The sequence below is a fragment of the Aquarana catesbeiana genome, linkage group LG12 (assembly GCF_042186555.1).
Source record: "Aquarana catesbeiana isolate 2022-GZ linkage group LG12, ASM4218655v1, whole genome shotgun sequence".
Lineage (NCBI taxonomy): Eukaryota > Metazoa > Chordata > Amphibia > Anura > Ranidae > Aquarana > Aquarana catesbeiana.
The window spans coordinates 91,758,031-91,780,622 of record NC_133335.1 but is presented as its reverse complement, the minus strand read 5'-3'; the positions used below and the strand labels follow the sequence as shown (position 1 = coordinate 91,780,622).

Genomic DNA, 22,592 nt, shown 5'->3' with positions numbered 1-22,592 from the left:
GGAACAATGTGCTCTGAGCGCGCTGCAGTGCCATTCATTGCAGAACCTAATTTGCACCCTTTTGGGCCATTATCTTTATGTATGTCTCAGGAGGACCCTTTTATTACTTCTGATTCAGAGCCCTCACCGTTTACACCTGAAAAGGTTGTATTTAAGCAAGTTTTATATGACTCAGATTTACAAGGGGTTGTCTCTCTACCCTGCAGTTGGAGGATCAGCAAAATATTTATGGCTGCAGCTGCAAACAACGTGCCAATTCACACAATGTGAAAAATTCCTTCTTGAGGACTGGAAACAACCAATAGAATCATGGCTTCTGCTTAACATTGTACTTTTCCCTTTTTGAAAGGGATTTCTTGATAAATGGTCTGTGCACACTGTTGACACTTCAGTCATCCACCTTAACAAGCATACTGCCAAAAAAGGTTGATGATGTTCCCACCATTAAGAGATTTTACTGTGAGACTCTCTTAGACCTTAGTTTGTATTATCTGGAATGACTCGCTGTGTCCTGTTGATGGTGGCTCAGATGCTGATCAAATCTATTAAAGGGGACCCCTCCGTCTCAAGGACAAACCTTATTATCCTGGAACTTTTGCATCAAATGGCTTGAGCCCTTTTAAGGGGAGACATCTCTTTGGTTTGCCTTTGACAATGTCATTTCTGATATCTCTGGGTGTACGCATGCCTCATTGCAGTAGATCTATGTATAAGGCAGAAGAACCCCATTCTTCACCTGTTATTATAGTAGCTTCCATTTTAAACCCTTGAATAAGGCATAATTTTTAGCACCTGGGGATCCCTGATTTCTACTCTGGTAAGAATCTATCCTCGGGATTTGTATCCCAATCAGTTCTGTACTCCCTCTGTTGGAAAGTCCATCCATGGTATTGCCCTGTCCTGGTTTGGAATATTTAGGTTGATCCTTCCCTTGTCCTTGGTATTTCCATTTCCATTTCCATTCCAGTTGCTGATTTCTTCAAATCCCATGATCATATGGTCTCCACATCTTTTGGATCCCTCATTGGCGGCTGTTCACACCTCAGTTTTATTTCCAAAGATCTAAAGGCTGCTATACGTTGCCCAATTGTGTGTGTGTGTGTGTGTGTGTGTGTGTGTGTGTGTGTGTGTGTGTGTGTGTGTGTGTGTGTGTGTGTAATATATAATCTAATACATATTCAATTTTTTTTTTTTTTTTTTTAATGCAGTTTGGCTACACTTTCCCATAGATTTCTATGAGGTCCTGTTGTTTTGGTTTGGTTTCAGAAAGCGCACCAAAACTCCTCCATGCTGCATCTTTGGTGCACTTTCTGAAACCACACCACAACCATGGGACATAATGGATGTCTATAGGAAAGTGCAGCTAACCCTAACGTGACCTGCAAATTAGCTGTGCTTTGCCCATACATAGCACAGCAGGACCACACCAAGCAGTGTGAAGCCACTCTAACAAGTACTACATTCTTGTATGCCTCAATGGATCATCGTTTAAAAAAAAAAAAGGACATTTTTGTACTTTCCATTGAGGGACACGAGTTCCCTCTGTATTAGCATTATGTACTGCTTGCTCACAAAATAAAGGCATGACAGTTGGAGGTGGGGTTATACAGGGGCTGGCTTAACGTGTGTTTCGTTTTTTCCCTTTGTCCCAACCTATGCCAGCTTTTCACTGTTGTCTGTTTCCTTGTTGCAGTTGTTCTCCCAATTCCTACCTGGTAAAAGTTTTTGTCCCTAGAGAAGAAAAGAAATCTCTATGTGAAACTAAATTTTAAGGTGTTTGTTTTTTTTTTTTTTTTTTTGTTTTGGGTATAGAGAACACTTTTTCATTTCAAATAGCTGGTATTCCTACAGCTCTAGGTAAAACTTTAGCTTACAGCTGTGTTTTTTTTCTTTGACATTATCCAAAAAAGGACACAATATTAATCTAATTATTTCCCACAATTTTTACTGTATGTGAAAATATAGTAAAATTAAGAGATTTTTCTATAGAAAAAATTGCTATAGGAAATTACAATGAAAGTTACTTTAAAGAATATTACAGAGTACAAACTTTACATGCATATTTTATTTTAAACTTTAAGACATAAAGGAAAGCTAAAACTATTTTACTTTGCATTTTTAGCAAAATTTGGTGATGAAGGTAAAAACAAATTTTAAACAATTATTGTAGTGCTAAAAAATACGGGAAAATTATGTAGAAATTGTCTGTATAACACTTGCCTTGGCTTACTGCTCTTAATAACATACAGACATATTTAAAAAAAAAAAAAAAAAAATGGTGAGAGTTGTATCTGGACAAATGATTATTGTAACTTGTAATTATATAGTAAAACATTTCAGTGTTGTTGTTCTTATATGAAAGACTAAAAAAAAGGTGCATACTGGGATGTAGGAGAGCTCTAAATAACAGAATTGGTACAATAACTAGGGCATGTTATGAAAAGAAACTAGTAGCTTCTGGGTGGAATGCATGATGACTGAGAAAGTTCAAGTGTTCATAAATTATGCTGTTATTCAAGGCAAACTTCAGACACATTTGTTCAACTTGAAGCCTCATGCACTCAGGGCATTTGCCCAGCTCTTATACATGCCTTTTGCTCCTGCCAGTGAAGTTTTATCAGAAAAAATTACTTGCCACTTGTAAACGCGTGCAATGCGCGTCAAAATGCCATTGCTCCTGGATGGGCTGGCAGTATTTTTTTTCTTTCTGCCTCTAAATGCCTCTACTGTCTATGTGTGCATTTAACATATAGGCTAACATGCAGGGGCCTTTTAGGGGCAGAAAAAAACACCAGTGTGTCCAGTGTGCATGAAGCCTTATGCCCCATACACACGATCGGACTTTCCGACAACAAAACCGTGGAATTTTGTTCGAAGGTTGTTGGCTCCAACTTGTCTTGCATACACACCGTCACACAAGTGTTGGCCAACAATTACGAACGTAGTGACGTACAAGACGTACGGGGAGCCGATAAATAGGAAGTTCAATAGTCATGCGCCACCCTTTGGGCTCCTTCTGCTAATGTTGTGTTTGGTGAGCATTGATTCCAAGCATGCGTGTTTGTACTTTGGACTTTTGTCCGATGGACTTGTGTACACACGAGTGGAAAGTCTGACAACACACATTTGTTGGTGGAAAATTTGAGAACATGCTAGCCAACATTTGTTGGTCGAAAGTCCGACAGCAAATGTCAGTTGAAGCATACACACGGTCGGACTTTCCGCCAATAAGCTCACATCCAACATTTGTTGTAGGAAAATCCGATCGTGTGTATGGGGCATTAGAATGGGAAAGGATTATAACTTCATCTTCTTTTAGGTTTTAAAGCTGAACTCCATTCATCACAAAAATACTCCTAATGATAAATCGCAACAATGGTGCTTCATGGGCCCTCTTCCTTTAGGCTGAACCTAGGTAAGAGCTAAAAAAAAAAAAAGCTCTCGGACTAGATTTAGGCTTTATGCAAATCAAAGCTTTGTTTAGGATTTCCTGCAGCCATCTACAAACTTTAAACATAAATGCATATACTTATTAATAGTCCTTGGCCTGTAGTGCTAGGTTAGAAGGAAGGACTAGAGCAGTGCCTTTAAAAAGACCTCACATCTCATGCCCACCTCAATACCAGGCCTATTCTGGCATTTCTCTCCTTCATGTAAAAATCATAATTTTTTTTTTGCTAGAAAATTACTCAGAACCCCCAAACATTATATATGTTTTTTTTAGCAGATACCCTAGGGAATAAAATGGCGCTCATTGCAACTTTTTAACCCGCACGGTATTTGCGCAATAATTTTTCAAACGCCTTTTTTTTGGAAAAAAAAAACGGTTTCATGAACTAAAAAATAACAAAACAGTAAAGTTAGCCCAATTTTTTTGTATAATGTGAAAGATGATGTTACGCCGAGTAAATAGATACCTAACATGTCACGCTTTAAAATTGCGCACAATCATGGAATGGCGCCAAACTTCATAACTTAAAAATCTCCATAGGTGATGCTTTAAAATTTTTTACAGGTTACCAGTTTAGTGTTACAGAGGAGGTCTAGTGCTAGAATTGTTGCACACGCTCTAACGCACACGGCGATACCTCACATGTGTGGTTTGAGCGGCGTTTACATATGTGGGTGGGACTTGCGTGTGCGTTCGCTTCTGAGCGCGAGCTACCGGGGACAGGGGCGTTTTTAATTTTTTTTTTTTTTTTTTTTTTTTTTTATTATTATTATTATTATTATTATTATTATTATTTTACTTAATTTTTTTTTCATTTTTACACTTTTTTTTTTTTTTTTTTGATTACTTTTATTCCTATTACAAGGAATGTAAACATCCCTTGTAATAGGAATCTGTGTGACAGGTCCTCCTCTTCCCTTTTTTTTTTTTTTTTTTTTTTTTTTTTTTTTGGAGAGATGCGGGGTCAATAAGACCCCACATCTCTCCTCCAGGCTGGAAATTTTTTTTTTTTACCGATCTTATGCTGACAGCCGCGATCGCGGCTTCGGTTATTTCCATCTGGTCACCAGAAATCTCTATCGTCCTCCTCTGGCACCGGCCGATTCATTCTCCGGGCTCCCGATGGCACGGGAGAGACCGGAGAAGCACCGGATGGCGGCGGGAGGGGGGGGGGACGTCCCCTCCCGTCGCCTATAAGAACGATCATTCTTATAGGCGCTATGATCGTTTTTATCGTGCACAGAATTGCTGGCTGAAAATAATATCTGAATGATGTCTGTAGCTACAGGCATTATTCAAATATCACCCCCCAAAGTCCAGGACATTTATATACAGTGGCCGGTTTTGAAGTGGTTAAAGCTAACTATCAGCAAGACTCAGAGCATAAATTGCTACCTAATGAAGGCCAGCAAAAGCTTTCCAGTTAGCTTAAGTGTGTAAAAATGCCTGGGGAGATGAACAGTGTTGAAGGTGAAGTGCTCACATCTGGTGACTACTGTTGGCATTTGTGAAAATAAGAGCAAGGAAGGAGTTGCTGAAAATAGACATAAAGAAAATGGTGTAGCCACCTTGCTCTAAGCAGGAGGGGCATATTAAATGTATCTATGCTAGTTAGCCTAAGCCTGTTTAGATTTCCTCAGGTTCTTCCTAAGCTCAGGGTTATTGTTTGCTTCTGCCTGCTCTTAAGGAGTGTTCCTGTTCCGGGCAATAGTGAGATGCTACAATAACCTGAGTTATTAATGTTTGTCTCTGTGTCCAACCACTAGGAGGTTTATTGCCAGTGGTGCATGCTACAGAATGTATAAATATTTGGCAGTGAATTTGGGAACTCAGTCTTTTTTCCTGGGGCTTTCTGCCTGGGGTGGAATGTAAGTTGTATGTCTGTCTGATCCTACTGTATCAGCTGCTTATAAAGGTTGGCCATATACTTGCTAAGACTTTTGGTTGAGGCCTAAGGTGCTGAGTAAAGCTGTTCATACAGGTATAATTTATTTTCTTTAGTTGCGCTATTGGTTTTTGATGGCCAGCGATGCATACACCGCTCGATTTGCAGACATCAAAATTCAGCCATAAGTTTAGCCGTGTTTGGCCAGATTAAGAGAATTAATGGCCATGTACAAATTTCAGTCTAAAGTTGGCCATAGATTATTAGTTTTTTTTTTTTTTTTCATTTAGCAAACAAACGTGATAGAGGAATCCCCTCCATCCCTGCTGAACTGGCCGAATGTTGATCCATTTATGGCCAGCTTTATTGGGGTACCGTGGAAGCTTGGTCCTTGACTAAATTATGGTGACCTCTCCCGAAGGAGATAATGGCTGAACCACCAAGTACTTTTGCAGCCAGGAGATGAATTCACAAAATGCCAAGTCGGCTTCAAGGTTCTCGATCAGTAAAAGCTGTAAATACTTTTTGTCCCTCTTCCAGAGTCTGCCATGTCTATAGGTGTCCTGTGCCCCAACACTCTCATCCAGAAGTTTGAGTAGAGTTAATAAACTCCAAATTTTGATCTAAAAACAATATAGACCTCACCTGTACACATCACCTCATTATTGCCAAGGATCTGAACCTGACCACAGGGGCTTGCTTTCTGCCTCTAGAATGTAGAGAAAGAGAGGCGCAAACCAGAAGGGGAGGGGGATATAGAAGTATGAAAGAAACTGAAAACTGAAGTTTAAGAAACTGAGACAAAAACATAAAGCTATGGAAACCTCAAGAGTGAGCATGACCTGATGCAAGTCAGAACAGGACGTAGAGCCTGGGGACTGCAAGAGACCTGACAATGCAGAGTGCGGCATATGGTCTTAATTTATGAACTCTGTACAGTGCACAGCTTTTCATCACTTCTCTGCAGTAGAAATTACACTATACTACAGGCACATTTCTATTCATTTGTGGACGTTTAGTCTAGATTGTGCACTTCAAATAACCGTATTAAAATGAATGCTTCACGTAAAACGGAGGACAACAAATCAGCATAAATGAAATGCCTTATTAGTTTGAGTAAAAAAATACCATTCTTACCCTAACTTTAAAAAAACATGCTTTTGGTATTTGTTCTTTCTATTGTAGGAGATGCTTTGTCGAATACTATAAGATGTATTATTATTTAATTTTGATATAACCATAATATTATTACCTCCTTCTAGTATCCGGTGACCTGACCTCGCAAGAACGAGATGAACTGGAGAACATCCAGCGTCGCAAGCAAAAATTGCTGGAAGATATACAGGTGAATGTCCTCTATGGTATTGCCATCAGAACGCTGTTAAGTTCTTGCCAAACACTAACACATCATTACTAAAATGGTGCTGTATTCACCGTCTGCAACATCAACCAAAATTGTGTTACCAGCGCCACAGGCGTATGAGTAATGGCTAAGTACCCAGCCAAGCTGCTCAGTATGGGCCTAACTCTATGTGCACACCAATGTGAATGTGTAATGAAGAAAAACTTTGAGTAGCACTAGGGACTTAAGAATATGTAAGCCAATAAACTCCTTTAGAATTGCAATATCCAAAAAGTGTTTAAACATTACATTACATATATAAATTATGCCAATAAGCCATTAAAGTGAACCAGTGCAAATGTGATCTTTCATTAAAGATTATTCCCGTATATTGCCCGAAAAAGGTGTCCATAAATAGGATGCAAGTGCACTCTGTGCTGTGTGCACCACTGCTAATCGAGTCTGTGCTCCAATGCGAAGGAACTGAAAACAGTGCCACATATCCCTATTAGAAATAGACGCGCCAGAATTTTTTTGACCCTTTAGATGGATATTGGGTCAGTAAGCACTTTATAAATTTGTGGGAATCCACCACTCTGTACCACGCTGGGACCAAAGGATTTCCACACCAGGTTGTTCTCAATCAACGCAAGACATCCAGAATGGCGTTTAGGCAGTTTTTTTACAAGTCACACGAGCCTCAAAAAAGGTCCCATGTAACCTAGTTCCTATCAGTGGTGAGGTGTGGATGAAAGAACATTACGATGTCCATGCATCGGATAGAGGGGGTCTTGACTATCTGCAGTTTTTTTGTCTAGGTTCCTTGCTAGAGGACCCAGAATGCAATTGGTGGCATGCTATCCGGTTCAACAATGCTGTTAACATGACAGGAAGTTGTGCCAGTAGTTCTGGTAGCATATGAGAAGGGGAATGGTAAAACATATGGTCAGCTGCATTTTTAGGTCTAATAGGGAGACATTGACCAAATGTCGTCATGACAAGATAAAACTGTCAACTGCGCCGGAAACTTGAAAGGTTAAAATCCAATTCTTCTTTATTAAAAGCGATGTAGGGGTAAAGAAAAAAAAATGGAACAAAATATTTAACCATTTTGTTCCTGGGTTTTTATTTATTTATTTTTTAGTTTAGCAACCTTTACTTAAAGTATAACTAATCAGCAAACAGTAGTACATTAAGGCTGTGTCAATCTAGGTCTGTTGTGACCAATTGCAAAATGCCCCCGATTATGTGTTTTCCTGTAAATGTAGTAATTCAATTTTTTTTTTTTTTTTTTTTTTTTCTCCTTTCAGCGACTTAAAGAAGAAATAGCAGAAGTAACAAATGAAATTGAAAACTTGGGATCGTTGGAGGAAAAGTAAGAAGTGTTTTGCTTGTACAGTGTTCTTGCTTTTGGAATACACCTAAATTCCCTATTGACACATTTTAACTTTGTACAGATATGCTTCCAGAAAGCTGAATAGCTTCAAGCTGAGATCTGTGGAAATTTAAAAAATTACCCTTACAGTGGATCTCCCCCTGCACTGCAAGGATTAAATGCTCATTTTTGACTACGTTACTAGTAAAAAGAAATTTAAATTTCCTTATCCCTCACTCTCACAGGCTCCTCCTTCTTGTGACCAGTCCCATGATGCTGCTCGTCTTTCACTCTCTGTCTGTTGGTCACGGCTCTATCCGTTGATCATGCCATGTCGTTGTCATGTACGATGCAAGACCAACAGTCCTGCATTGCAAGTGTGTAAGTCAACGGTTCGCCCACAACCCAAAGCATCGGACAAAAGAGAAAAGTGCTCGCTGATGCTGGCAGCTGTTTGATGTTTTTCTAGACAAAAATGAGCATTTAACTCCTGCAGTAAAGGGTGACCCACACTGCAACGGTAGTTTTTGAAATCGCCCAGGAGTTCAGCTTTAAAGCAATTCATTGCTTTGCCTATGCAGGACAAAGCAATAGGTTTGCATTAATGCCTTGCCTACCAGCGGCAACTATTTACCGTTTTCTTTGCTCTTTCTTCTGTGAACAGAATACCCGTGCATGTCATTTATTTTCTTTCTTCTTATGTGACTCTGATGTTACAGTGATGGTACTTTTTATGATTTGTCCCAGTACTGTCACACTGGGACAGGGAGATGGTCCTAGGTCAATACAGTGACTCTGAGCTTACACAGAAGCTGATGGGGATTAATGCACAGGTTAGCTTTAAAGTCCCATTTACAACAGGTACATGGTCAAGTATTTTGCTAAGTATTAGGCCGTTAATGAAAAAAGCTTTGCATGCTGCATTCTTGGTGCACTAACTTGCACATTGGAGTTAGTTGACTAGGATTCTGCAAAAACGCATCTCCCAGCATAATGCAAATGAGTATTTATAACCACTAAATGTACATGTTCAGGTTGTATGTGAAAGCACACGTCTGACCTTTCACTGTTTATTAAGACCATCTGGCAATTATATCTTCATATTTGAGTATCTGAGACATAACCAGACCTTGTGCTGTTAAGAGGAATAAGAAGAAAGTAATTTGAATTTGGCAACCAGGGTGCAACCATTTTTTTTTTTTCACCTTTGCATCAGAAATATTGGTAAATGTGTATCTTTAGCCCTGGTTCACATTGATGCTACTTTGAAGTGAAGTTGCACGATTGCAAAGTAGCAGGTCAGCACGATTGATAGACATCTGTGACATTTCATGCACAAATGTCTATGCAAGTTGCACCTGAAATTGCAAAAAATGGTGCAGGAACCTTTTTTCAAATCAGTGCGGCACCGCAAAGTCAGAGTCGCACTGATTTCAACAGTTCCATTGCCGATAATAGGGTGGGACTTGTTATGTAATTTGGAACTGTCAAATTGCATGACACGTCTCACCGGTTTGAACGGGGGGGGGCTAAAGATGGTATGAATTAGAACATGGAAGATCAAGATGTTACATTGATATAGAAATGTGCCGAACCAAATTGATTTATTTTTTGCACCTTAAATAAAAATAACGCTTTCATCTTTTAGGCTGCATGCACACTGACTTAAAAAAAAAACATTGCTTCTACAGGAGTTTCGTGTTCTGCCTGTAGAAGCAGCTCAATGTTATCCTATATATCCATGCACATTAGGACGATTACAGTCATATTTTGAGCTCAATGTTTAGAGGCAGGAAAAAACCCTTCTTTTTTGCGTTCCTGATTGGAGCTTACTGGCAGAAAAAAAAAATTAAAACTCTCATAAACTCTTCTAAATTTTGTACAAAAACTTTCTATATGAGCGTTTTTTTACTCCCAAGAGAGTAGATGTTTTTTTAAGCCCAGTGTTCCCAAAAAAAATATTTTTGTTTAGGTAACTCTGTTGTTCACTCTGGCTCTCTTGCACTCTCGAGAATATGCGAGATATATGTATGTGTGTGTGTGTGTGTGTATGTATGTGTGTGTGTATGTATGTATGTATGTATGTATGTATATATATATATATATATATATATATATATATATATATATATATATATATATATATATATATATATATATATATATATATATATATATATATATTCTCTCTATCTCTTTTTTTTTTTTTTTTTACCAATCAACCTTTTTAATGCATGGCAAAAAAATAGCTTTGAGACTCCCAATGTCTGATAAGAACCTCCTGCAGGCCAGCTGATAAGGGTCACTGCTTTGCTGACTCATTGGGTAAATGGGCTTCTTCCAGGGTGTGAAAAACTGGCTAAAGTGCCACCTGCTGCCTGAATAGAAGAACATCATACTAGCTTAGTGGTTGGCACTAACTGTGTGTGTGTGTGTGTGTGTGTGTGTGTGTGTGTGTGTATATATGTATATATATATATATATATATATATATATATATATATATATATATATATATATATATAATATTACACCTCCAGAATCCTCTCTGCTGACTGAAAAATATTATAGTAGTTTTTGGCCAGGTTTACACCTATGCGGATTTCCCCGCATCCAATTCGCGTGACAGGAGAATGTGACTGGCTCCCTATAGAGCCGGTTCACATATCTCCATTGTGGCTGCGGAGCGCACTACGCAGAGCGTCTTTGACTCCGTCTCAGGGCCGTATTCCTGGCATCGATTCAGCCCTGATTTGTCCCTGAAACGGGGAACAAGGACGCACAGTGCTCCTGTGCGAGCCGCAGATAGTTCCAGTGTGAACCGAGCCTTAAGGTACCTCTAAATGCCCCTGACAGTCAAGTGCCAAAACCAGTTATGCCATACGCAAGACTCATATCAAACAAACAACAACAACAAATATCCTTTCACCTTCCCTGACAGAGCCAAGTCCTCCATTTGAGTCTCACAATCTCCCCCTCCCAGACACAGCTGCTCACAATGGGAGGGCTAGCAGTGCTGTTGCCAGGTGCCGATTGACAAGCTACAGACTTGTGAATCAGCCATGACAATGCAGATAACCATGGCCCATGCAACACCTTCTCCTCCCACTGTATTGCAACCAGACGCCTCAATCATGAGTGACCACAGGTGCTCTGAATTCTGGAGCAGTGCAGCATTGTTGCCAAACCCTCACAGGAAGCTGCATAGGTAAACTGGCAGGATCAAGTGGGACTACTGTAAGAGTGAACTGCAAGTGCAGATGAACTTTTTTTACTTAAAAAAAATGTTTTGCCTTTAATTACATTTTAAGTTTTTTGGCTAGAGTAGAGAGGGATTAGAAACCAGGTCTGTTTTTATTGCAGTTTGTGCCCCTGTTACAGAGATTCCCCCTCTCTATTTGTCCTGATTACTGTTCTCATCAAAAGTGAAAGTAAAAGAAAATCCCAGATTTTGAGTTGACATCAGAACGGTAATAGAGGGGAAATCTTCCAACAGGGACACTAGTTCTGGTGACACCCCGGGATTCCTTTTACCTCCTATTCTGGCCATGGGGCAGGAAGTGAAATGAAATCTCCCCAATGGGACACAGATGGCAGAAAAATAAATCTGATGGGTTATAACTCTCCCTTGCTCTATCCAAAATGGGGGGGGGGGTTACACCTGCCTTTAGTTACACTTACCGTAGGTGATGCAATGCTTTTTTTTTCAATTGAGAGGCCAGAGTTCTGCTTCTGATGGTTTCTGAACAGAGAGTGAGAAACATTTAGAGAATGGCTCTAGGTATTTAGTAAATTGCTGCCTTTCATGTCAACCATACATAAATCTGTAAATTGGTGATAAGCTGATATCCACATTAGAGCTACTGCAGGATGCATTGTCATTATTTCTTCATTGTTTCTCATTATTTATTTTAGTCTTTGTCTTCACTATCCTTATCGCATCAGGTTACTCTAACATCTGTTCCAATTATTTATTGTTCAACAGGAAAAACTTGCAAAAGAATAAACAAGTTGCAATGGGAAGAAAGAAATTCAACATGGACCCCAAAAAGGTATATTTTATATTTTCCTGCAAACTTTTCTAGATGAATTCAGTGAACCAGAAAGTCGATATTGTTTCAACCTTTTGCAGGGTATCCAGTTCCTGATTGACAACGAGCTACTGACAAATACCTGCGAGAGCATTGCCCAATTCTTGTACAAAGGTGAAGGACTGAATAAGACGGCTATAGGAGACTACCTAGGAGAGCGGTAAGATGAACGATTTATGTCATGAAGTTTTTGCTTTCTTTCTGTTTACCAATTAGCACACAGTGTTAACTATAATTATTTTGGTAATGTAAATAATCTGTTCATTTTTCATTCATATTACAAAACCTTAAACATTATTATAAAAAATTGCAGAACAGGCCTCAGTTTGAGGGCCATTTAAATGGTAAGTTAAAGCGGGGGTCCACCCACACCGCCAAAAAAAAAAAATATTAAAAGCCAGCAGCTACAAATACTGCAGCTGCTGACTTTTAATACATGACCACTTACCTGTCCCAGGGTCCAGCGATGTCGACAGGCGACGCAGAGAACCCGCTCGGTTCTCGGCAGCTGCCGCCGCCATCCTAGGTGAGGGAATCAGGAAGTGAAGCGTTGCGTCTTCACTTCCCGGTTCCCTACTGCGCATGCGCGAGTCGCGCTGTGCGTCCCAAGTGGTCCTCGCTCTCTCCTGGGAGCTGTGTGTTTCCCAGGAGACAGCGCGGTGGGGACGGGAAGAGGCGTAGACTCCCATGGGAGTCTATGCTGGAAGTGGGTGCAAATACCTGTCTTAGGTATCTGCACCCCCCTCTCCCCTGAAAGGTGCCAAATGTGACACCGGAGGGGGGGAGGGTTCCGAAAAGCGGAAGTTCCATTTTTGTGTGGAACTCCGCTTTAATTGGCTTCTGTCTAAATTGGCCTGAGTATATGAATGTGATTTAGGGACATTAGATTGTAAGCTCCTTGAGGGTAGGGACTGATGTGAATGTACAGTGTATATGTAAAATGCTGCATAAATTGACAGCACTATACAAGTACCTTAAATAATATGTGAGCTTTCATTGCTGACCTCCCTTTATGAATGTTGGCTGACATTCTGATACTTGGCTTCACTGACCCAGGTCAAGTGTAGAGGAGGAATTCTGACACTTATCATTTTACTGCATGGTTGTTCTGGGTCTGTTCCTCAAAAGCATTGAAGTCAGACTCGGCTAGCCAGCTAGCATTATCAGAAGGAGAACAATGGTATATTGTAAAGATGCAATCCTCAATTTTCTCGCATGACAGGTGTACCTTATTAAAAAAAGCAGGAATGGGTCAGAAGTTCTATCCCCATGATAGCAAGCGAAGAGTTTCTCCCAACAGGCATAATTTCACACAATAATGGCTATAATATTTTTATATAAACACACATCCAAAAAGGCAGCACTAAAAACAAAAACAATGATAAACATATATCAAAAATGCAGTACAGTCAGCGGTGGCGTTTAAAACAAACAGGTTATAAGTCCTGTAATTAGTGTAAAGTGAATAAATTAAATCTGGTTAAAGATATCATTCAGTCCATTATCCACAGTGATCTACCACCAATAGGGGGGTGAGCCTCCCCTATTGTAGATGCTCTTACCAGACTATACTGGAATATAAGCCTCAAACAGTGACCACTGGTATCTCTTTATAGATGGATGTTCTCACTGACACTCTCCTGCACAGGGGTTGGATTTCACACTGGCGCTCTCATACCAAAGCAAAAGAGATCAAATCCATAGCATAATTTCTTTTTAAAATGCTTTATTCCAAGAAATCAAGCCCCCCTTTTAAGAAATGCACTTGCAGTGTAAACAGATCAAATAGGCAATTTGACATCTGTACACATTCGAATGGGAGCAGTTACCAAGCGGCGTCTCCTACCTTGCTTTGTACTCAACGCTCTCGAGTACCTGTTCCGATCGGCGTGATGACATCCCTATTGGCAGTCGCTAGGCCCAACACTGACGCGTTTCATCATCGACATCATCTGAGGGGTTCCCCCTCAGCTCTGCTATTGTAAAAACAAACCCATTTTTTTTAAATGTTAGGTTTTTTTTTTCTTTAATCAAGACTCTGCTATACATCTCTGCTGGAGGTTTCCCCTCCAATCGGCAGCAATCTGGCTTTCATCCTCAACCTGGCTTTTCGTGAGCACATGAGCACCTGGACCCTTCAGGATTGAACATTGCGTGACTATCCTGGAAGTAATCTTTGTGCAATGGGTTCTATGTGGGGTGCTTTCCAGACCTGATTCTGGTTAAGGTAACTGCACAGCATTTTCCAGGTCCAAAGCCTCTGACAATTGCCTCTGCATTTGCCCTGTCTTTGCAAATCCACTTAGTAGGTAAACTGCTTGGGCTGAGCACCACCATTTTCTTTGGTCGCTTGGAACCATTATTCCTATGGAAGGGGTTATTTATGAGAGACTGAGTACTGACTACATCTACTGGGTAGAGTGTTGCGAGCTGCGTGTGCTCTTTCCTGCCCTACAGAGCTGGCTAAACACCCCTCTGCTGCTTATCTTGTAAAGTGCTACGGGAAAATGTGATCTTCTCGTTACCCACCTACACTGGCTTTGGTCACCTTTTAACCATTCAAACCTTTGGTCCCAACCCCTTGCCTGCTACCAGCTTTCTGAGTTTCGTGAACACTTGAGTGCCACTTTGCACAAGTAACATGTCTAAATCTAATCTTCCAAGGGATAGTCGGGTGATTGCTTTTAAACTTCCTTCTGATGGTGCCAGTTCTTGCAGCCTGCAATCATATTGTCTTGTACTCTTAGAGTCTCTACAGTCTGGTGTAGCCTAGTCCTCTGCCCTCTTGGCTGAAGTTTTTTACTATGGTCATTCAGGTTGAGGGCATAGCCGGTGGGGGCTCTTTCAGACAACAGAAGTTCAGGAGGATCCTGAACGGTCTCAAAAATCTTTGCTGGAAATGACTCCTGGCTTAGAGAATCTGGGTCTGGTGCTGACCACATCTTAGGCCAGAGTTTACTTTTCCCAGCAGAAGCTTAAGACGTCTGGGTCTTGAGTTCAAACTTCTCAGCCCAGAAGTCGTCTGTCTCTCAGTTTTTGCATGAGAGCTTTTCCATGTCCATTCCCCTGTGACTTTCTGGGATCTGAATCTAGTTCTCTCTATGCTTCAGAAGCCTTCCTTAGAGACATATCTATTTCTACTCTTGCCCACAAAGTTGCTTTCCTTGCAGCTGTCACCTGGGGGGTCTATTATGGGACACGGGTTCCACCTTGCTGTGGTTATGATCCTACTCTTGGTACTGCTTTGCAACAAAACTGGGGCATGCTGGTAATGGTTGGGGTTATACTCTGTGATAGACTTTGTTGTATTTGCCAGTGTCCAATCCTCTATTTGACAAAATAACACGAACGTTTTAAGAATTTGTCTTAAAAAAAAAAAAAAAAAAAAAAAAAAAAAAATTTTACAGGAAGTAAAAAAAAAAAAAAACCTGTTTTCAGCTCATAAATCATTTTGTTCAAAAGAACATATTTAATGAAAAAAGACACCAGCAAACATGTGCATGCATTGTGCTGCCATTCATTTTTTAATGCTCTAAAGCAAGGTGCCTCTAATACACATGAGTTGCAACACATTACCATGTGCTGTGGTGCGTTGTCATAAATATTGAGTGCACGTCAATTTTTTAAGTGTTGGAGCAGCTCTTTTAAACAAATAGGCTGCTTTAATGCAACACGTTATTGTGTGATATAAGGCACCTCAACAGACTGGATAGAAGTAAATGGGATTGAAGAGTATTGGAACTTGGCACCAAATATGAAGTAATCATCATTGTTGGTTGTTTAATATGAGGTATTTAGAGATTGTAGAATAATGCCAGCAATCCAGTACTAGGTAACTATCAATCAGTAAATCATTGCTAACCACATGATATCTTCTGCAGAGACGATTTTAACATTCGCATACTTCACGCCTTTGTGGAACTTCATGAATTTACAGACCTTAACTTAGTGCAGGCACTTCGGTAAGTTGGGATCATGAAGACAAATTTAGAAGGGGAAATATTTGTCAGATTGTTCATACTCGCTATAACTGTTTTTTGTTTTGTTTTTTGTCTCCCCAGCCAGTTCCTCTGGAGCTTCCGATTGCCAGGGGAGGCTCAAAAGATTGATCGTATGATGGAAGCATTTGCTCAGCGGTACTGCCAGTGTAATCCAGGCGTCTTTCAATCAACAGGTTCATTATGCATTGCTTACCTGTTTTTGCACTGAGATTGTCTTCTATTCTCTCCTTCTTCTTTTTTTTTTTTTTTTAAGAAAATTCCCTGGAAAGCACAAACAGGGTTTCTGTAATAGGCAATGTAAATAGTAATCGTGATGTGCTAATAAGCAATCTAATGTTGTTCAGGTTTAACCGAGATGTATGTCTTAACTCAAGTTTCTGTACTTTTGTTCTGATACAGCTGAGCTCAAAGCCTAGGGATCTATGAAATTGGGGGGGGGGGGGGGGGTTGATGGAGGAGGATTTCAGCTAATGATAGAGACAGCAGCACAAGGGAGACATTCTACTGACTGTATGTAATGTCCCTTTTGTACTGATTAAACTTTAAGATTTAGTTTATTGTTAGCCTTGCTGGAGTAAATACGGTAACTAAAAAAAACGTCTTGAGGATTTGAGTATCTTTTGCTTTGTAAACCCTAACAATGAACTTCTTCTATTATCTGCTTCATCCTTTTTCATCTGTTAAATTTATGATTGAAAGCCTTTTGGTAAATCTGTTGGATGAGTGCAAAAATACTGTTGACCTGTCAACTTAAAATGACCAAAAAAATTAGGTATTTGGTCGTATGATTTCTGCTGCAGGACAAGACTTTGGGTTGCTCCAGTCTTCCCATACAGCAGAGGTCATGTGACCACAATGCCTATGAATTTGAATTTAAATTTGTATTTGCTTTTGTATGACCAGCACAAGAGAGGTTAGATCAGCATTTCCCAAGTAAAAGTAATTTGGCCCTTCTGTTACTCTATTTTACTACATTTTTATTATCAACACTATTCACCTATTTCCTCCTCCTTATAGATACCTGCTATGTATTGTCTTTTGCCATTATCATGCTGAACACCAGCCTGCACAATCCTAATGTCAAGGACAAACCAGGTACAGATCGTTTCATATCCATGAACCGTGGCATCAATGATGGAGGTGACCTGCCTGAGGACCTGCTAAGGGTAGGTGCAGATGTGGGCATAGATACACTGTACAGTGCTTTTGGCAAAAGCAGTTGATTTTGGTTACTTTAATTCCCTTCTTAGTTTTTTAAAACACACCTTTTGTTATATGCTGTATATCACCTATTAATTGTTAGTCCTTCTCAGAGGCTGACTGGAGATGTGCCAGCTCATCCATACACTGCTCCCTATCTTTTCTGCTAGCCCACATACTTCACTATTCTTTACCCCTTTTTCTCTAGCCAGGTTTTTAGTGGTATCAACAAGCTTGCTTAATGTCATCTCACCATCTCCAGCAGATCCAGTCCAGCACTAAGCAGTGAAATGTTCTTTCTGATGTCTGATGCATCTATAGGGGAACCCAGGCAATCGGCAGAAAAGAATGGGCATGTTGCTGAGTGCCCGCCCTAACCTTTGACAAAAAGTAGCTTTAAACCTTGCACAGAATTCAAACTGGAGTTTTTTTCCTTACTTAGTTGACATGGGGTAAAGTGTTTGTTTTTGTTTTTTATTTTATTTTATTTTTTTATGTACTCTTTCCTCAGAATTTGTATGACAGTATAAAGAACGAGCCCTTTAAGATTCCGGAGGATGATGGAAATGACCTTACACACACTTTTTTCAACCCCGACCGTGAGGGTTGGCTGTTGAAGCTTGGTGAGTTTTCGTCTTCCTTTTTTGTAAAATTGAGAATTACCTACCGAATTAAGTGATTAAGGATAACATGTACTTTTTGTTCCTAAATAAAAAAATGGTGAATATACTGGTAACAGGCTTTCAGTAATACATTGGAGGCCTTTATTAGTATAGGAATCTATTATAAATTTGCTGGCCCAGTTTTCAGCGTGAGATTTTCTTTTCTATGGCCACTTTTTAGAGCTGTTTTCCTTTTACAAAACGCATGCCTTTCTACAGATAGGATTCTTTCATTGAAACAATCTTTTAGAAACTGATTACCTCCCCCCCCCCCCCCCCTTTACCTATATAACAAGAACGTGTTATCCATTCCACCTCCCCTCACTTTATTAACTACCCTCCCTACTCTCTCTTTGGCTCCATCTTGTAATCCTAGGGAATTTTTGTAAACAGATCCATCCAGGTATTTCCTCATTGACGATAGTTACTGCCCTGATATGTTTTTATATTTCTTTAGCTATCCCATCCTGGTACGTATGTCTACAACCCCTAGATTACTTGGTTTACCTAAAATGACTCTGTAAAATGTTCTTGCAAACGTTGTTCACAATATTTTATGGTTTTTATATTTCAATAAAAACTTTTTGAAAAAAAAAAACAGATTGCATTAAATGGGCGGTTTGATCATTATTTTCACTGAAAAGGAATGACCAGTCCATTGCAAAATTTAGTTGAATTTAACCAAATTAAGCTCTAGCTGTATTTTATCGAACTGTTGTTTTTAAAGGAAAAAAATATTTAAAAAGATAAAATCCAGATCAGTTGCTAATTTCCATTGCCTGATTAGTCAACAGTAGCCTTCTGATGTTGGGAATGCACCAAAAACCATTAGAAAAGCCATGACTAATGAGTGCTGTTGGGACCAAATAGTCACCCTATTGTCACTTTTTAGTAAGAAAAGGGACATAACACTTAGATTCAGTCAGTGTTGCACAAATAAAATTGTACACCTGTATATATTTTCTGTATAGAGGTCCCTGCCAACTGCATTGGAAGAGCTCCATTCACCCTGTGTTGGGTGGGACCTAGAGATAAAATGCCCCCCTTTTTACAAGTTATTGGAAAAAAACATGCTAATCTTGTCCTTTTGAAATAAGGAAGAATTTACTTTACCTGGTCATGGTCTTGGGCCTCCTTATAAATAAGTTACTATAAATACTACAATTTGAAGAGCACGTTAACTAAGGATGAAAAATCTCTATCCTAGCAGTATCTTACTACTGTCCTCTAGATGGACCACAGAATTTTTTCATAGATTACCAGAGGCTCATTTTACTACACTGTAACTTGTGTCACTTACCTTAGGCCTCATGTACACTGCTGCTGGTAAACGGATGTTTCGGAGCAGTTGGGCATTTTTTTTCAACTGCTCCTGAACCCTCCTATGTTATCTTATCAGTACATGTACACAGGGTCGTTTACAGTCGTTTCTAGGCAGTTCAGTTTAGAGGCTTTTTTTTGGAAAGCAAAAAATGGGTTCAAAAGCTGAGTTTAGAGGCATTTCAAGCGCTAAATGCGGTAACTCGCGTTTAGCCGCGTTTTGTTTACAGGCGTTTTTTCATTTTTAGCTATTTAAAAAATTTTTTTTATTTAAACGCGGCAGAATGGACCTTTTTAAATGTGGGTTACTATCTGTCAAGTTAAATCGTTTAGGAGAGGTTGTAAAAACGTCCCGTGTACATGAAGCCTAAAAAGCCCAACTTCTGGCACAACAACATTACCAGAGTAAGGCTTCATGTACACGGGACGTTTTTACAACCTCTCCTGAACGATTTAACTTGACAGATAGTAACCCACATTTAAAACATCCGTTTTGCCGCGTTTAGCTGCGTTTGCGTTTAGAAGCGTCTTTTAAAAAAAAAATTTATTTATTTTTTTTTATTATTCTAAATGGCCAAAAATGAAAAACGCCTGTAAATGAAACGCGGCTAAACGCAAGTTACAGTTTTTAGCCGTGTTTAGAAGCTTTTGGCGCTTGAAATGCCTCTAAACTCAGCTTCTAAACCCATTTTTGCATTCCAAAAAAAGCCTCTAAACTCAACTGTCTAGAAACAACTGTAAACGACCCTGTGTACATGTACTGATAAGATAACATAGAGGAGAGTTTAGGAGCAGTTGAAAAAAAATACCCAGCTGCTTCTAAACGTCCATTTAGCAGCAGCAGTGTACGTGAGGCCTAAAGTTGTTAAACAATCTTTTGCCTCAAAAGCAACACCAGCATGTAGACTCTCTGCCCCTGCTGTACATCCAGGCCGTCCTGATGTAGGCAATGCAGGACTGATGGACCCCAAACATTTTGTTGTGTGAATGGTCAGGAGGAGAGGGGTTTGGAAACGCAACCTAAGCGATGGGGTCTATGAAACCTGTAGCCAGTACATCTGAGTGGCCTGGAGGTACTGCAGATGTACTGTACTAATTATGGCATTTTAAACAAGCAGATTTGTAAGGCGTAGGAGAGAACCTTCATGCGGGGGGACTTTTGAGGCAAAGGAATGTCATACTGCTCTAATCCTGGTAGGGTTACTGTGCTTGGACTTAACATTAAGTCTGTTAAGGATCATTAAAAGCTTATTTTCAACTATTGTTTTCTCTCATTAAAGCAGATCTTCACACCCCCCACCCCCCATTTTCTTTTTAACCACTGCTTACCTGTCACAAGGTCCTGCACAGTTAAGATACTCACTTGCCTAGTAGGTCCAGAGTTGTCCTGTTGTCTCTTCTGCCCCTGGTTGCCATCAGGAATGATGTCATCAGGAAGCTGCTGGCTCTCCCAATGACGAGCCACTAATTCCGGCCCCCTCCTCCTTTCTCACTGAAAGACTATGCCTCCTGGCATAGTTGATGCACATGTCCCAGGAGGTACAGTGGGCAAAGTACACATCATTCACCTAGGCGAGTGATCTGCACAGCTTTCTTTAGTTTAAAAAAAAAAAAAAAAAGTTTGATTTGTGTAGTGGGAGATGAGGCAACATCAAATTGAGGGTGATGCTTTAATGGAAAAAAAATGAAAATGGTCATTTTGGCACATAATGGGGTTGATCTACTAAAGGCAAATTGGCTGTTCACTTTACAAATGCAGTTGCACTTCGCAAGGGAATTTGCTTCAGAGCTTAGTAAATGAGTAGATGCTCTGCTAACTTCCATCATCCAGTCATATGCTGTTTTTATGTGTTTATTTTTTTTCTTCCTTGCATGTGATTGGGTATGCTTTGAAAGTATAGCTTCCCTTAAATTTAATAAACCCTGGAGTCAACTGTACATGCAAAGTGATCAGACTTCTGAGCCTTTTAATCAATCCACCCCAGTGGTTGTTGAAGCCTATCGAATTAAGTTTGTCTTTCTGCAGTCCCCCTTTTTGTGCCCAGATTTTAATTGCATCGTATCCTTGCTGGGGACAAGCTAGAGGAACATGAAGTGGAAAGTTTAAACAGGATAAAAACAGAGGCACATGGGTGAAACACACAACTTTAGTCATACTGTTACTATGTACCAATCTCGGAGGAGCATTTTTGTGCTTGTGACCCCACCTTGCAGCTGTTATTATGCAGAATTGGTATAATCCCAAACTATAGCACAGTGATCAGATATTTGCTGAAACAATTATGAGTTCTGTTGTATAATGTTCATTTATTTAAAATGCCCTTTTCTTCTTTAATTTGTATGTTTTCTACATTTGGGATGTCCCTTTCATACGCCTTGCAGGAGGTATGTACTATCTATGTTTGCTGTGTGTGGGTGCTAATGACAAACTGCTGCTTTTTCTCTTCTTGCTTCTTCTTGCTGATGGTAGCTGCTGCTCTCTTTCCCTTATTCTTCCATATACATTAGAAGAATGGGGGGTCTTGCTGACCTATACGATATATAGAATTTCCCTTATTTATGAACCTAGCCATACATGCTACTATTAGATTTTAAAAGTCTATGATCATATACAAGGACATAAAAGAGAAATCCCTAATTCGATTTACGCAAGCGGTAATCACTGTTAAGAAGCAGGCAGCTGTTATTACATTATATAGCCATTATATCACCGGTGTACTGTACATATTATGTTGCTAAGCCTACAAACATTGCTATTAGCTTTAATTACTGTTTTTCAACGTAGTCCATATACGAGAATTTGCTGTCAAGCTTGTCCCCATGAGTCACCCGGTATACAGTAAACCTCTCCTGACAAACATCTGTTAACGTATGCAGATTTTCTTAAAATGAGAGGTTACTAATGTTATGGTTGCCACCTCTCCTTGCAATAGAAAAAAAAACAAGCAAGTGTGCAGTCCAGTGAATGACGCATTGTGAAATGTTGTGTCCATCCTATTCATGATATGGTGACTTCAATAGGAATGGTGCAGCGCTAAAAATATTAATGTAAAAATGTCCCAATAAGAACCAAAATAAATATGGTCAAACAAAAGTCCTCTCCGTCAGGAAGAAATAATACTCTAATCAGCGAGATCCATATTGAAAGGAGACACAGAAGAGAGATGAAAACACCGTCACCAACACCGTGTTTTGGTTCTTATTGGGACATTTTTACATTAATATTTTTAGCGCTGCACTATTCCTATTGATATCTCTTCAATTG

General features: G+C 39.7%; 1 protein-coding gene across 1 annotated transcript in view; it reads left to right on the top strand.

The window, feature by feature from the left end:
• Positions 1 to 22,592, top strand: part of LOC141114498 (cytohesin-1) — a 63,402-nt gene that overhangs the window by 20,139 nt on the left and 20,671 nt on the right. The window contains exons 2-9 of the mRNA XM_073608210.1: positions 6,599 to 6,681; positions 7,989 to 8,053; positions 12,039 to 12,105; positions 12,186 to 12,304; positions 16,026 to 16,106; positions 16,206 to 16,318; positions 17,163 to 17,311; positions 17,857 to 17,969. Of these exons, the coding sequence (XP_073464311.1) occupies positions 6,599 to 6,681; positions 7,989 to 8,053; positions 12,039 to 12,105; positions 12,186 to 12,304; positions 16,026 to 16,106; positions 16,206 to 16,318; positions 17,163 to 17,311; positions 17,857 to 17,969 (790 nt within the window). The remainder of the gene's footprint in view (positions 1 to 6,598; positions 6,682 to 7,988; positions 8,054 to 12,038; positions 12,106 to 12,185; positions 12,305 to 16,025; positions 16,107 to 16,205; positions 16,319 to 17,162; positions 17,312 to 17,856; positions 17,970 to 22,592) is intronic.